The 14,107-nt window shown below is 42.3% G+C and overlaps 1 protein-coding gene across 2 annotated transcripts in view; it reads right to left on the bottom strand.

Moving 5' to 3' along the window:
• The window catches only part of HELZ (helicase with zinc finger), an 84,652-nt gene that overhangs the window by 2,188 nt on the left and 68,357 nt on the right, over nt 1-14,107 (bottom strand). For both annotated transcript variants that reach the window (XM_040081386.2, XM_040081387.2), the window contains exons 23-30: nt 12,476-12,527; nt 11,436-11,629; nt 8,920-9,127; nt 8,410-8,486; nt 7,676-8,252; nt 7,059-7,299; nt 5,354-5,867; nt 2,315-2,567 (exon numbers count right to left, since the gene is read on the bottom strand). In XM_040081386.2, coding sequence (XP_039937320.1) covers nt 2,315-2,567; nt 5,354-5,867; nt 7,059-7,299; nt 7,676-8,252; nt 8,410-8,486; nt 8,920-9,127; nt 11,436-11,629; nt 12,476-12,527 — 2,116 coding nt within the window. The remainder of the gene's footprint in view (nt 1-2,314; nt 2,568-5,353; nt 5,868-7,058; nt 7,300-7,675; nt 8,253-8,409; nt 8,487-8,919; nt 9,128-11,435; nt 11,630-12,475; nt 12,528-14,107) is intronic.

Genomic DNA, 14,107 nt, shown 5'->3' with positions numbered 1-14,107 from the left:
GATAGAGAGACACTACACTGAAACACAGCTCCACGTTCTAGCCGCAATATTCTAGGAACTGGGCAACAGATATATTCTGTAATTATTTCAGTCTTTAATCATATAATGTTATTTTTAAAGTGCACATACAAAAATATACCAAAAATGAGTGCAAAAGTAGAAAAACATAAAGGTTCTCACTGCGAGGGTCACACGCAGGCTTCTGCTTTTTATAGCACACTCAAAAAATAAAACAAAAAACAGCAAACCCCAAAACCAACCCATAGAAGAACGGCTATGGAAAGAACACAAGCAAAGCAATTTTGCTGGGGTTGCTATGATTCAACAAAAACCAAACAACCCAGAACACGAGCAAAAAACCTCCCAAAATAACCACAGCACTCCAGAGAAGACAAGTAATGACAAGCAGGGCCAGAGGTGAAAGCTGTGTGTGGTAGAGGTGTCTAAGAGAAGGAAAAATATGAAATACACATCTCAAATAAGAACTTAAATCACTTTCTTTCCATCAACAGAAAAAGCAATGCATATCAAACTCTCAAATTGCAATTTTGGGAAGTGCCTGCATAGAACAGCCCTGAGCAATCGACAGCAGCTCTCCCTGTGCTCCATAAATCCCTCCTGCTCCGACCCAAAAGCGGTTCCACCCCTGAGCAGGAGAGATCAGCCCTTGAACAGCCTGGAGTCAGGGTCACTCCTTGTCAGCAACAAACACAGGCACAGGACTTGCACAGCACCACATCCTCACGGGGTTTTATTTCATGGATAAAAAACAACAGTAACGAGAGCAGCGCAGTTACTGCTCATTAACCCTTAGCTCTATAAAACACATTTGGGCTGTAAATATGAGCACAGGCAGTGAGCTGTAAATGTGGAAAGCCACAGCAGCCGTAAAATGGGGATGTGTTTGCATGAACCATTAGATACAGGGCTCTGTTTAATATATGTTTATCGACAAAACAGATACCGTGCTTAACTACAATAAAAAAAAAAACATTCCATTGCAAAAGCGGTTACCAGTGAGAACTTGATATTTTCACTTAAAATTTAGTATTTGAAAGCAAATGCGTGTATATGGTGCATTTTTGAAGTATACATCTGTTCTCTGAGGACTTTACTCACAAACAGGTTCTCAAGCTTTTCATTAAAGCAGAGAAATGTGGGACTGGCTGATCCCAACATAAACGTGCCCGAGTTCCAGAGCTCCTCTTAGAGAACCACAGAGTTTGGAGAGCAACTCTGTGTGAGCAATTCTGTGATGAATGTCACATAATACTGTGCATTCAGCTCCTTGATCTTCAGTAAAAATAGAAGTAGATTGAAGGAGGTGCCCTGAGCTTGAAGCTTTGAACTTAGCATGCAAGATGCTGCCATAAATACGGGTTTGCAAAATAACATTTTCACATTTTGGAAATTAAAAGGCACATTAGGAATTTAATTCTTGAGTGCTGTCGCTGATATAAAGAGCTTTTCTCATTCATTCTACACCGCATGCTCCTACTTCAGAATTACTATGAAATTACAAGATGTTTTACGTTTATAAAGTTTGATGAAAAGCAATTAAATCTTTTAAGGCAAATAAAACCAGCTTACAAATATTTTTCCACATTATTGAGTGGTTTTAATATCCACACTGGAATGCTGTTTGCATTTTTATTAATTTTGTTTTTCAATTACCACTGGAGATTCTTAAAGCAAAATCACAGGGAAGAAATTGTACTCTCCTGGTAATTTTGTTTTTCATAAGCACAAGAAATACGGAGAACAGAAGAAGAGCAGTTGAACCGCTCCAGCTCTCTCCTTGCAGCTTTTTGTCATCTCTGAGAAGTTAATTTCGTTTCTGTCTGCTCAATCAATCAGCACTGCTGCTGCCACCAGGGAAGCCACATTCCGCTGAGATTCTTCCACGGTGAGAGAGAATTTCAGCTCGTCACTCCTTTGATGAAGTACCAGAATTTACTAGAGAAACGCTGAGAGCGTTAATTCAGTTTATGTGCTGCTCCCTCAGACTGTAATACCAACACAAAATATCACCGATTCTGGAAACAAATAATCTATCTTGCAAATAAATCCCACCAGCCACCTTCGCTCCCTGCAGCACAAATTCAGCCGCACTCAAAGCCACTGGAAGAGACTTTCTGGCTTTAGTGGAGCTTTTGGAGCAGATTAAGAAGCAGCGTTGCTTTTTTAGCTGAAGAGCAGGATGTTAACAAGAAATGGGACCACTCCAAGCAAACCTCTAACAACTGAAACAAGAACTACTCCAAAAAACCTTTGTTTAACTCGGTTTTGGGGAGGAAGCAGCAGCTGTACCCACCTAGCAGCTCCCGGGGCGGGACGGCTCTGCTGGCGCCGTTGCATGGAATGTTCGGGTACGGGGCAGAGGAGGAGGAGTTCACCCACAGCTCAGGGGAGGAGTAGTTGAACGATGACTGGTTACTGTGGTCCTGAAGCTCTTTACACTGACCAAGACTGTCTTGAGGAGTGCTTAATTCTTCAGAACAAGCCTGGGCTGAACTAGAGGAAATTCTTCTTTGGTACAACGGCCTGCCTGGTCCTCTTGGTTCATACTGTGAACAAAAAAAAAAAAAAGCCAAACCATAAAATAGCCTTTTGCTCTTTTGATTCAACTGTATGTATCAAATACCATTTTCCCAGTCAATGTTTTCCCTGAAATGTCTTACCAAAAAAAACCCCCTAGGTCTTTGCATTTGCAAAAAAAAATACATTTCAAGCTATATGTTGTATACTGCAGTCACTGATAACGTATTTAGATCACACAGAATAGAGAATTTTAAAGGAAGTGCAAAGAACATCAACTGAGATTTCTTAATTCTTATCAACCTTTACATCTCACACTCCTGCGTGGGAGTTGGATCACACGGTGAGGAGGAAGATATCCAGCATTTACAGACGAAGCAAAGGAAGCACAGAAACACACAAGAGCAAGGAAAAAATGTCCTTACAATGCAGTCAGGAAAAAATTGGCTTTTCCTTTTCCAAAGGATAAATTAGTCACTTGTACACCAGGATCTGGGGAAGCAGGATACATTTGTATACTGGATTTTGCACATTCAAAACAAATGCTCTGGAGAAGCGAGTGCCCTCGGGAGAAATAATGCAGAGAATTTTATCTGAAACCAGAGAAATTACTTGCTTCCATAAACTCGGTAGATCATGTAGATGAAAACGGCAGGAGCTGCATCAATTAACCTGTGGGCCTCAAGAGTTCAGATTTAAGGGCCCTCTAAGCTTTCTCAAGATTCAAAGCAAGTATGTTGTATTACAGTTTATTTTTAACAATAAAGACTTATTTATTTACTCCCATCTGCACTGACTAACAAGAGCACCAACAACAGGAAAGTCATACAGGTAAATCTACACTTGGTAAAGGGGAAAAAAAAAACCATCCTAATGAAATGTCACAAGAAATTAGCTCAACAAACATCAAATGACTGTAGAGTCCAACTACTGGTATTACATCACCTACAAAAAATAGACAGGGGAAAAAGGCATGAAAGGAAACTGTTATATCTTATTTCAGTCGCCACAACCAAGGGATCAACGCTTGGATATCCTGACAATCCACTCCCCTAAGGAAATTCTTCAACGACAACAACAACAAAAATGAAAAAAAGTCATAAATTACTGCCCGAATCAACCCCAAAAGTACACATTCATTGAGTTTAAAAGGGCTATTTTGGTAAGCAATCAGGAACTTATCAAAGTTCTGGACACTTGCAAGTACAGAACCAGACAGAAAAACTCCAGTATTCCCTTTGATGTGCAGTTCAGATCTGGTTTGACTAAACACATGCAAAAGCTTTCAAGCATCAAGTCAATTAACAGCTTTATAAATAGTGATTGAGGAAACAGTTTAGTAAGGATACCAAAAATCAAGAAATCTGCCCTGACAAGCGCCTTGTCTGAGGGACATCTGTTCAAAATACACCTAAAGCCCCACTTTGATTTCTGTGTGCATGCACTCCTACCTACCAGCTGAAGCAGCAGTTTTGGAAAGTTTATAAGCAAGTCTCTGTCTTGTAACACTTTTACTGCATTTGGCATTTCTGTCACATATTTTGAAAGGAAGAAGAAATAAGAACTAAACCGAATTTGCACTAATTACATAAAGGCTCGCTCTATTTGTCTTCAGATAGCAGGAGCTGTCACAAACTCTATAGGAATATTTATTGGTTTATTACTGCTGAAAAGCCATTGTTCCTACGTCCTGCTGTACTGACAGCATTAACTGTTGTCAAAAGTATTCGATTTTATACAGGGTGGTATGACTTAATGGACTGAGACATCAAATTTCTAAATGTCTATAAACCCAAACCTTACTACAGCTCTGGCTGGGCCTGAGGACTCCATTAACCTCTCTGGATCTGTGTGAGGCAGAAATTTGCAAAATGCACTGGAATTCAATTTCAGTTCTTTTTCTCAGGCTCAAAAACTAAATATTTTCTGTTTGCAGAAGTTGGAAGGCAAATTAAATATGTATTGTGCGAGACAGCGATGAGCAAGGCTCCCTCCCCAGCTTCTGTAAAAACCTTAACAGAAATGCATCACGGAATAAGCCACTTATGTACAAATATTGGATTACATGCAGTCAGTGAGAATATTAATTCTCACATTCCTGGAATGCAAGCTGGCATCGGGGTACTCCGTGCTCACACATCATCCACTCCTCAGCACCTCAGATTCCACCAGGGATGGTGGAATCCAAACAATCCAAACATGCCCTGGCCCAGCTGGATGTGTGGCACAGTCTGCATCTCACAGCACACCCCCTTAGGGCCAGGAGAGGATGGAGAGGGACAGAGCCAGCCCTGCGTGGCAGGGCGTGTGCTGGAGCCAGCCTCAGGCAGCACAGCTGGATGTCCAACACACAGCCCCCAAAATACACCTGATGGCTTTGTATCAAATCCATGCAGGCATTACGGCAGCTCTGGTCTCCCGTGAGAAGTAACTGAAGCACATTCACAGCTCAACACTGAGTCACCTGGCTGGGTCATTCCAGCTCACTGTCCAGAGCTTCCACCTGGGCTGTGGTTGATTTTCGCTGCAGATAAATGACATGCAGACAGAGAGCAAGGACTGCACAAAAACTCGAGAGTAACATTCCAAAAACCAAGGCTTCCCATTTAACAGAGAAAATGTTACACCTGCAGCGAGAAGAACCACAGATCTGCTCACGGTGAACACCAGAAACGCAGAGAACGATCCCACAGAATTTCACAGAAATTCCCACTGTGAGCTTTCCGTGCGTGAGGTGCTTTGAATTCATGATCCCCTCACAGCATAATCTGATACTAAAAGGACAGGACAAGTGCAGAGCAGACAGAACACCCACCTCTTCTAAGCTGTGGAGCGAAGAAGCAGAAACTGCTCGAGATGCGAGTGGATGAAATGGCTCCTGACCGACCGCGTGCTGATGATTCTGGATTTGTATAAAAGGGCTTTGCTGCGACCTGTGGGGCAGTGGAGGTATTCCGTAGTGAAAGCCCTGCCCCAGGAGGTGATTCTGCTGTAGGTTAGCAAAAGTCCAGGACCCATCAGGTTGCAGGTATTTCAAGGGAGACGGGGTTATGTGTTCGGATGGCATTGAGAAAGGGGGGTTGTACATTTGGGGCAAATGCTGCTGAAATGCTGGGTTGGTGGGCAGTTCAATGTCTCTGCTGCTCTCGGTGAAGGTGGGGAAGTGGGCGCCGTGGTTGGAGTTGCAGGAAGGAGAAGGGAGTGCTGGTGGGCTCCGGGGCTGGACTTGTCTGTATTGCAACAGTCTCGACTGGGGCGGCGGCATCTCGGCCACGTCCCGGCTCTCGCTCGGATCGCGGTGCGACAGCTCCCGCAGCAAGTCCTGGAATCTGCATGGACGCAAGAAATGCGGCGAGGAAAGAGGAGGGAAAAACGAAACAAACAAACAAACAAAAAGTTTTGCTGAAATCTCGTTCTTTTCGAGGTGCAGAAAACTCAGAGAACAGAGCACCGAATTTAAATATTCTCATCTTTGCGCTTACTGACCCTAACTTTAAAGGATGCGACTGAGCAATCAGAAATTAGGCACAAGAGGATTAATTGGATGAAATACCCACCTGAAATCGTCTCAAAGTTTTAATAACTCTTGAGATTTCCTTTCCAGTCAGAAGAATCAATTTTTGTTATCTCTTAAGAGACAACTAAAGGTAAGGATTTCCTGCTTTACTACATAAAGTAAAAAGTTCACACGGTTAAAGAAAATTTTAACCCCTTTCAAGGCAAAAGCCTGAACAATCAGGGACACCCCTCACTTGCACAATTTACTTCTCAACTTCTTCAAAAGGCCAATTCAATTCAGCACTTCAAAGAGTCAGCTAAGAGGGCATTTAGATGCTTCACCATGTTTATAACAAACCAGATGGAAAAGAAAGCATAGTGGGAGATGACAGTAAACAGAGGCAATTTAAAAATCCAGCCTTTCCAATATACATGATTAAAGTTGATGACCACTGGAACCATTTTTCTGTTGATGTTCAACAGCTTCCTCTCTTGCCCCCTAAAGCTCCATCTCAAATACAAGGGGTTTTTTTTTTTTTTTGCTTTTTGGGGTTTTTTAAAATTTGCTTTTAAAAGCAAAGGCTTTGTGAAAAGGAAGAAAAGTTTAGGGGAGCAGTGTTCAGGGAGGGGCTGTTTTGTTTCTTTTCAAGCACACAAATCTCAGACTGCCACTTCAAATTGAAGAATTTACAACTTAAATAGGCCTTAACTACACTCAGACACCTCTTTCATAAAAACACAAGGTTGTTACTCTCTCTCCATTCCTTATTCCATAAATACAGCACTGAAAAGCTCCATAAAAATATTTTTCCACTACAGCTTTACTACCCAATATACTAACAGAATAAAGCATAACACATAATAAAAGCATAGTTGTAAGTCAGCCTGCCAACTATTTTTACCTTCATAATAACAGCAGCAAAAAGCAATACCTTTAAGTGCTTTGCACTTGATCACAGTGTTACAGATAGGTGCCCACTGCTCAGTTTTACACAAGCTCTGATGACTCAGTAAACAAATACCTTGAATATGTTGCCTCTGTTTCATCTTCTGTATTACTGGCAAGTTTCCAGTTTGCCCTAACTTGCTGCTGTTGATGTAATCCAATTGGTTGCTGAGGAAGATGTGGTAGATGAGGATGGTGATGGTGTTGATATGGAATAGTGCCTTGACTGAGATAGGCATTATGTTCATTCCATTGCTGTAACCTGGCTTGTTGTTGCTGCCTTATTGTTTCCAAAGCTACATTTCCATGCATACGATCTATAAAAATAGTTTTGAAAAAAAATTTTATCTAATGCCCCTTTTTAAAGATCTTTATGTCAGAAAAAAAAAAAATAATAATACTTTTTATACAGTTTACTCCAGGGTCTATTATACACTAACTGCATTGCAGTGCATAACCTGGTTATTTAAATCATATGGAAAATCATATAAACACGAATCTTCTAATAAAGTGCTGAATATTCAAACATGCCTCAAGCAGCAAATTATGCTCAATGACATTACTTATGGAAACTAACCCAACAATGACCCAATTCAGAGCAATACGCCTGAAAAAGGTAAATACCTCCTTCATTTTCACTTCAATGTAGTTATAATCGCACACTCTGAATTTAAATAAAGAAAAGTCACCTACCTAAAGTGTCCCCTAAGGGCATTCCTGACGGATTCTCTTCAATGAAGTTGTTCAAGTGGGTTGGCAGAACTGGGTTGTGCTGTGCAATAGGCCTCAAAGGATTATTGACTTCTTGTAACAGAGGTGGGGGGTGTTGTTCTGAAATCACAGCATCTACAGCAGGAGAATGCGGTCGGTGGGGAACGGGATTATTAAAAAAGGACTGGCTGGGGCCTGCCTGGAAAGCAGGGGAAAGCTGCGAAGGTGGTGGAGGCTGCTGATTCAAGTGATTATGCTGCTGAACTACCTGGCTCTGCTGGGGTGGCATTTGGTTGGGTGGCTCAGGCAAATGATTTTGCTGTTGATTTAAGAGGTTTTGCTGCTGCTGCTGCTGCTGCAGAGGGTACGGCTGCCTCGGGATCTGGGAGAGGTGCTGGAAGTGGCGGGTGGGAACTGCGAACTGGGAGTGGGGCGGGGTCAGGTGCAGGTTCAGCTGCCTGGGGTTGGGGTTGTCTTTGCGATGGAATTTAGCATTGGGGTAACCGACACTGGAACGGGACTCTGGGCTTCTCTGCTGAGGGGTGGCTTCTAAATCAACCTACAAAAGGAGAGGAAGGAGTTCTGAGAATTGGCATTTGAAAAAACGGAATAAAAACCATTCCAGTTTGACTAAATGAATGAATGACTAAAAGTAAAGATTAAATGCATTAAGAGAGAGTATGAAATAATGAACAGACCAGACATGAGAAACCCACCTGCTTGGATTCCAGAGGTTTCTTCTCAGGTGTTCGAATTTTACTAATTTCAGGTCCAGCAGTGTTTTCACTTTTACCTAAAAACATTTACAAAATTATTTCATTTCAACAGAAAAATTATTATTTTCAGATTTTTTTTTCCCCAGACACAGGAAAATCGACTTATTACTACGGCATTTCCAGCACCACAGACATTTAGTATCATCTACCTAAACACTTTCCCTCCAATCTCTACCCTTCGTTCATTAATCACCACTAAGCAGTCTTTCCAACTTAACTGCAAGCAACATCTGCAATTCCGCGGAAGGGAGATGGAACAATCACACCCTCATCACCCCTCCCCAGCCACCATTCCTTCTGAATCTCACAGGATCCCATTTGTAAAGCAAATCCCAGGCGATTTCCCTGGACAGCAAGGACAGAGGAAGGAAAGCCCTGTCCACAACCCCCTGTTCCAAGCACAGGCTGTCCCCAAGGCAGAGCAGTTGCAGAGCCTCTCCAAGCACTGACCATTGCGAGGCTGCTCGTGCTGCTCCTTGTCCTGGTGCGGGAGCTGCTGCTGTCCTATGCTAACGGGGGAGTGGTGGCCCAGGCCATACGGGATCGGAGACCCTCGCCCATGTGCCTGTAACAGGTTCATGTTATATGCCATGGCTGCTTGGTGAGTAATGAGTCGAGGGTCGACTGCAAACCTACCCTGATACCCCGTCCACGGTACCTACGTGGTAGACAAAAATGAAAATTAAAATTCAAAGTTAACAATAAAAACAGAAGAGAGAGGCGCGATCTGTTAACGGTGCGTTAAATGGAAGGCAGTGATAATGAGCATGCTGATATCAGGTCTGTGACAAGAGTTTTTCATGCCACGCTTACACACAGCTACAGCTGGTGCTGGGAGGGGAGAGCTCTAAGGGCAGGCAAAACAAGGGGCACAGGTTTTTCGAGGAGAACCTTGGGCAAAAAAATTTTCTATCAAAACCCATTCTTGTTTCAGTGGTTTCGAAGTTCAGAGAGAAAAAAAAATTATGGACAAACTGTAGTTTAATAAACTTCAGATTAATCTCTTCTCTAATTAAATAGAAATGGGTGAAGTTCCAGCAAATACAAAGCCCTTTCTCCTGGTAGCTATGAGACATTGAGCTGTGGTCAGGGTGGGACAGAGAGAAAAGCCTCAAAGGTGAGGACCAGACCTTGCAGCACCCAGTGCTGGGGTTCTGCCCGCCCCTGCACCCATAGGACACTCAGTGAAGTTCCCAGGATTTCTGGTGGAACCCAGAGTGCCCACAGTGAGCAGGGACAGGGAATGACACTCCAAAGGGTCTGTGCTACACGACACGTGTGCTGCAGAGTCAAAGCAAAATCCTCCTCCTGAAAGCAGGCAAAAAGTCAGGAGTTTTTACAACAGCTCCAATTTTGCTCCTAAAAGGAATGCAAAGGAAGACAGCTCTGCATCAAATGAGTTCAATCTCGTCTGTGGGGAATTTATTAAAAGAAGGGAAACAAGTGAACCAGAGAAGTGCAGGGAAAATTGTCCCCAACACCCAGGCTACCAAAGCATCCTCTAGTGATGGCAGCAGACAACCTGCTCTAGCTTTTACCTTGGGTATGGAAGCTGCATTAAACAAAGACACCATTTTATCTTCCACGAACATAAACACATTTTACTTCAGTCCCTGCTTGTTTCAAGTGTAACAACTTTCATCCAATTCTTTTTTTAAAATTACTATTTGCCCCTGAAATGTGCACTTTGAACTTCAGCTTTAGGCTACTGTGGCATCTGTAAACCCCAAACCATCTCCAAGTTTCTTTTCAAAAGTAGCAGTCTCATTAGTACCTCAGCCTTCCTACTTAATTATTTAAAAATCCATCCTCAGGGAAGGTGAGTTCAAAATACTTGTTTTTTAATACATTTCTTTTGATTGGAAACACATAAAAAATATATTAACCTTGGAACAATAAGACAGAGCTTTTTAAATTACCTTGGTTTGATATTAATATAATGTGAGCAAGCACGACAAAGATACAGCTGCTGGCCTTCTCATTGCATTTAAATTTATCCATCAAATGCAGATTTCTAGGAAGCTGGGAAAAAGGAAAATTCCTTGGCCTAGCAAAGAAAACCAATTTACAGCTGCCAGCTGATCTAAGACGCAAAACTCAAACTACAGCAAGTCCCCTATTCAGCATCCATAGCCCAAATTACAACAGAGGACTCGTAATTATTGGAAAAAACCAAATTAGCTGCATTCCAACATTTAGCACATCCTTGCCACAGTCTTCAGGAGCTGTGTACAACACAGACATGTTACTCCACAAGCTTCTGCAGCCTTTGTTCCTCCCTTGCCTTTTCCTCCTGGAAAATGTTGACTGTGAAGGGTAAAAATAAAGCAGAGGCTGCTTCTTTAACGTGTGTCAATCTTGGTGGGACAGCCTTATTTGTAATCCAAAATTCCATGCATAAGTGTAGCCTAAAAGACCTGATTAGAGATCTTCATTCTGTTCCCAAAAGTCATTAAGGGAAGGGATTGGAGAGGAAACTGGTTCACTGTGAGGTTCTGGAAGGGAAAAACATCCCATTACGCTTACTTCTCTTATCACTCCACTTCAGACACCTTGCACTGCAGACATCCAAAACTTGTAATTTAGGCTGTGTGATGCCAATAGAGAGAAACAAACTTAGTGAGAATCACTGAGGTCTCTCCAATGATTAAGAACTGAACCAGGCAAATAATTCAGAGGCAGGTGTCTCATGTGAGATGAGACAGATTCCACTGGCGTGCCTGAAGCACACCAAATTACATGAACGTGAGATTGGTTTTGGCCTGCCTGGAGTTATTTGGGGGAGCAAAGCTTTCAGGTCCTTGTTTTCTGGTGGTCCTCTGCACTGCCACTCCTAAAAGCAAAGCCCACAGATTTGGAGTGCTGAAAATAACCTGCATCAAATTCACTATCTGATTTTTCCACACATTCATGTGCACGCAATAGCTGAGGTGGGGAGCGGGGAGAAACAGAAAATGATTTCTTACAGGCAAAGGCACAGACATGACCATATTTCCTCCATAGACAGCAGGTACATATAGAATACTTGTCCCAGTGTGTGGATCTATCCTTTGAACAGGACTTGGAGATTTCCCCAGATTGGGGTGAGGTCCCAGAGGAGGAGGGGGAGGAGTGTATGCTCGGATAGGATTTCCAATTAGAACAGAAGGATTGGGCTGAACTGAAAATAAAGATAAAAATAAAAGATATATACATACAAAAAAAGAAGATATATACACAAAAAAGCACACGAAGATGACCATTTCTTTGTTTTTTCATCCTAACAGCATCTATCTTTATAAAGTATGCAACTTTATAAAGTTTTTATAAAGTGTGCAACTCTCTAGCAGCACAGGTCTGATACACCAAGAGAAAGCATTAAACAAATCCAGTATTTCATTTCAAAAACTTGAAGAGGCAGAAAATACAAGCTGAGATACAGAGAAACCAGTGGCTGGTAAGTGCATTAATGAAAGAATGTCCCAAACCAATTAAATATGCTGACAGCCAGAGCGGCTGTTAAGCACTGCATCAAAAACTAAAATAACCCTCCTTTCTTTAGCAGGGAAGACAAGCTCTAAACTAACGCTTTTCCAAGTTAATAACAAAATTATTCAGCTGTTGCATGCTACCTTGCAAAGGTATGATCAGTAGTATCTGGATGTATGACAGCACAATTTAACTTCAAAGTACCTCAGAAAACAGAGCATGCAAAATAATGTCCAAACCCTTTTAGTGCAAATACCCTGGTACAGGGCTCCACATGATGAATTTCAAACACAGCTATTTTTCAAAGGCCAACAACTGTGTTTGTGTAAAGGCTTCAAAATATGTGCACACAACACCTATAAAGGGAGAGCCCCGGAAATATCAAATGTCCACTTAACAGTCTACGATCTGATTCCCACATGCAAACAACGAGTAAATGGCTTTCAAACAGAGAAGAGAGCAGGTACTCAATCTATGTGGAACTACTGTCAGCTTCACTGGGCTCAGGAATTCCCCCAGGAACTGCAGAGGCACTCACCAATTCCATCAGGTGGGAAATGGTCATTCTGGTTATGATGATGGACCTTGCCCTTTAAAGGAAAAAAAACCAATAATAATGATCTTTGCATTCTAACACAATCCAAAGATTTTGATTTCAAGTGAACATGATAATTGAACATAAAACAGAGTTTGGAAGGAGTCAGCTCAACAGTTTATTCTTACACATTCAACCACCCAGTTCCACACCTGACTATGAATTCACAAAGCTGGACATAAAAAACCATAATTCAATTAACCAGTGGCTCATTACGACTCCCTCTGGGAAAACTCTCTCCCAAGGCCCGTCTTCAGATGCAAAGAGAGTTACAGCAGATATTCTGAGCTTCTTTTCTCACCATTTCATTTCCCCCAGTCCCACATCCTTCAGGAGCAGCACGCAGGAGCAACATAACCTCAGTACTCCTCTGCCAAGGCAGCTTTAGTGGAAGCATGATCCATTTTCTGCTCCAGGCTCCAGCTCAAGAACGTTGGAGACAAAGGAGCTGCCCCAGTTTTACTCAGTTGCTCACCCAGCCCCATAAAACATTGTCTCCCTGCCCCATCTCATTTTTCAGCTGCTGGGCTGTGGCTCCCCTGTGCTGCTCCCCAGAAGTGCAACACAGGAGAGTGAAGAACCCCAGTGCTCGGGGGAAACTCCTCTTCCTTGGTGAACTGTACATTAGAAAGGGATTTCAACAGAGCTGACTTATCCCTCCTACTTCCTCATGAGTTTGCAGCATCAGCTAATTAGTTAATATTCATAAACTGTGAGCACAGATTCCACTGCCAGTATGCTCTCAAGCCCTTTGCAGCACAGAAATACTTTACTTAATCTGGGCCTAAGTACGTTCACAAATTTAAAATAAATCTAGAAATGCTTTGATGCTGCAAAACTTTTCTTGCCCAGGAGATAAGTCTAGGCAGTTTTCCAGCACTCTGAGCAAATTAGTCAGGGTACAAAGACAGGTTGTTTGACAATGTTGACTCATGCATAAACCAGATTAAAGAACTGGTCTCCAAATTTTCCTCTCATTTGAAAAATGAATTATGGAAAAATAAAATAATAATTGCTTTTCGCTGCAGCACTTAAACAAAGGAAGGCTGTTTATTCAACAGAGAAAGATTCAATCTAAAAACGTGGAGGAGCTACAGCCTTAATCACTCATGGACAGCACACAGCATTTCTGTATCTGCTACAATGTCAGAGGCAAGCAGCCCGTGCAGAACTCTGACAAACCCCTGCTCCAGCCTACCTGACCTGTATTTTATAGGTGCCATAGTTTTCAAACTGAAATACCAAATAATTACATAAGTTTGTAAGAAAATAATGAGGTCAGCTTGTAAGAGGAGCTGCCCTGCCCAACGGGAGATTCAGTACGTCCCTCTATCAGACTGGTAAATAAAAGTCAGCTGGGGCCACCAGGAAGCTGGGGAAAGGAGTTCCTGCCTTCCTTTTTTCTTTTTCTCTTCACAGTTTTGAAGGCTTAACGATTTTGTAACAGTCTGTTACGAACTCAATTGTTACCATTTCTCCAAGATTTTCACACCAAGGCTCACGTCCCCATCTCCAGAATACCTAAACCTACCCTAGAACCCAGGGTGACTGACAACACTGGGGCACAAATACACT

Source organism: Hirundo rustica, chromosome 18 (assembly GCF_015227805.2).
Source record: "Hirundo rustica isolate bHirRus1 chromosome 18, bHirRus1.pri.v3, whole genome shotgun sequence".
Taxonomy (NCBI): Eukaryota; Metazoa; Chordata; class Aves; order Passeriformes; family Hirundinidae; genus Hirundo; species Hirundo rustica.
The sequence above is the reverse complement of the archived record's forward strand: the minus strand, read 5'-3'. Positions and strand labels throughout refer to the sequence as shown.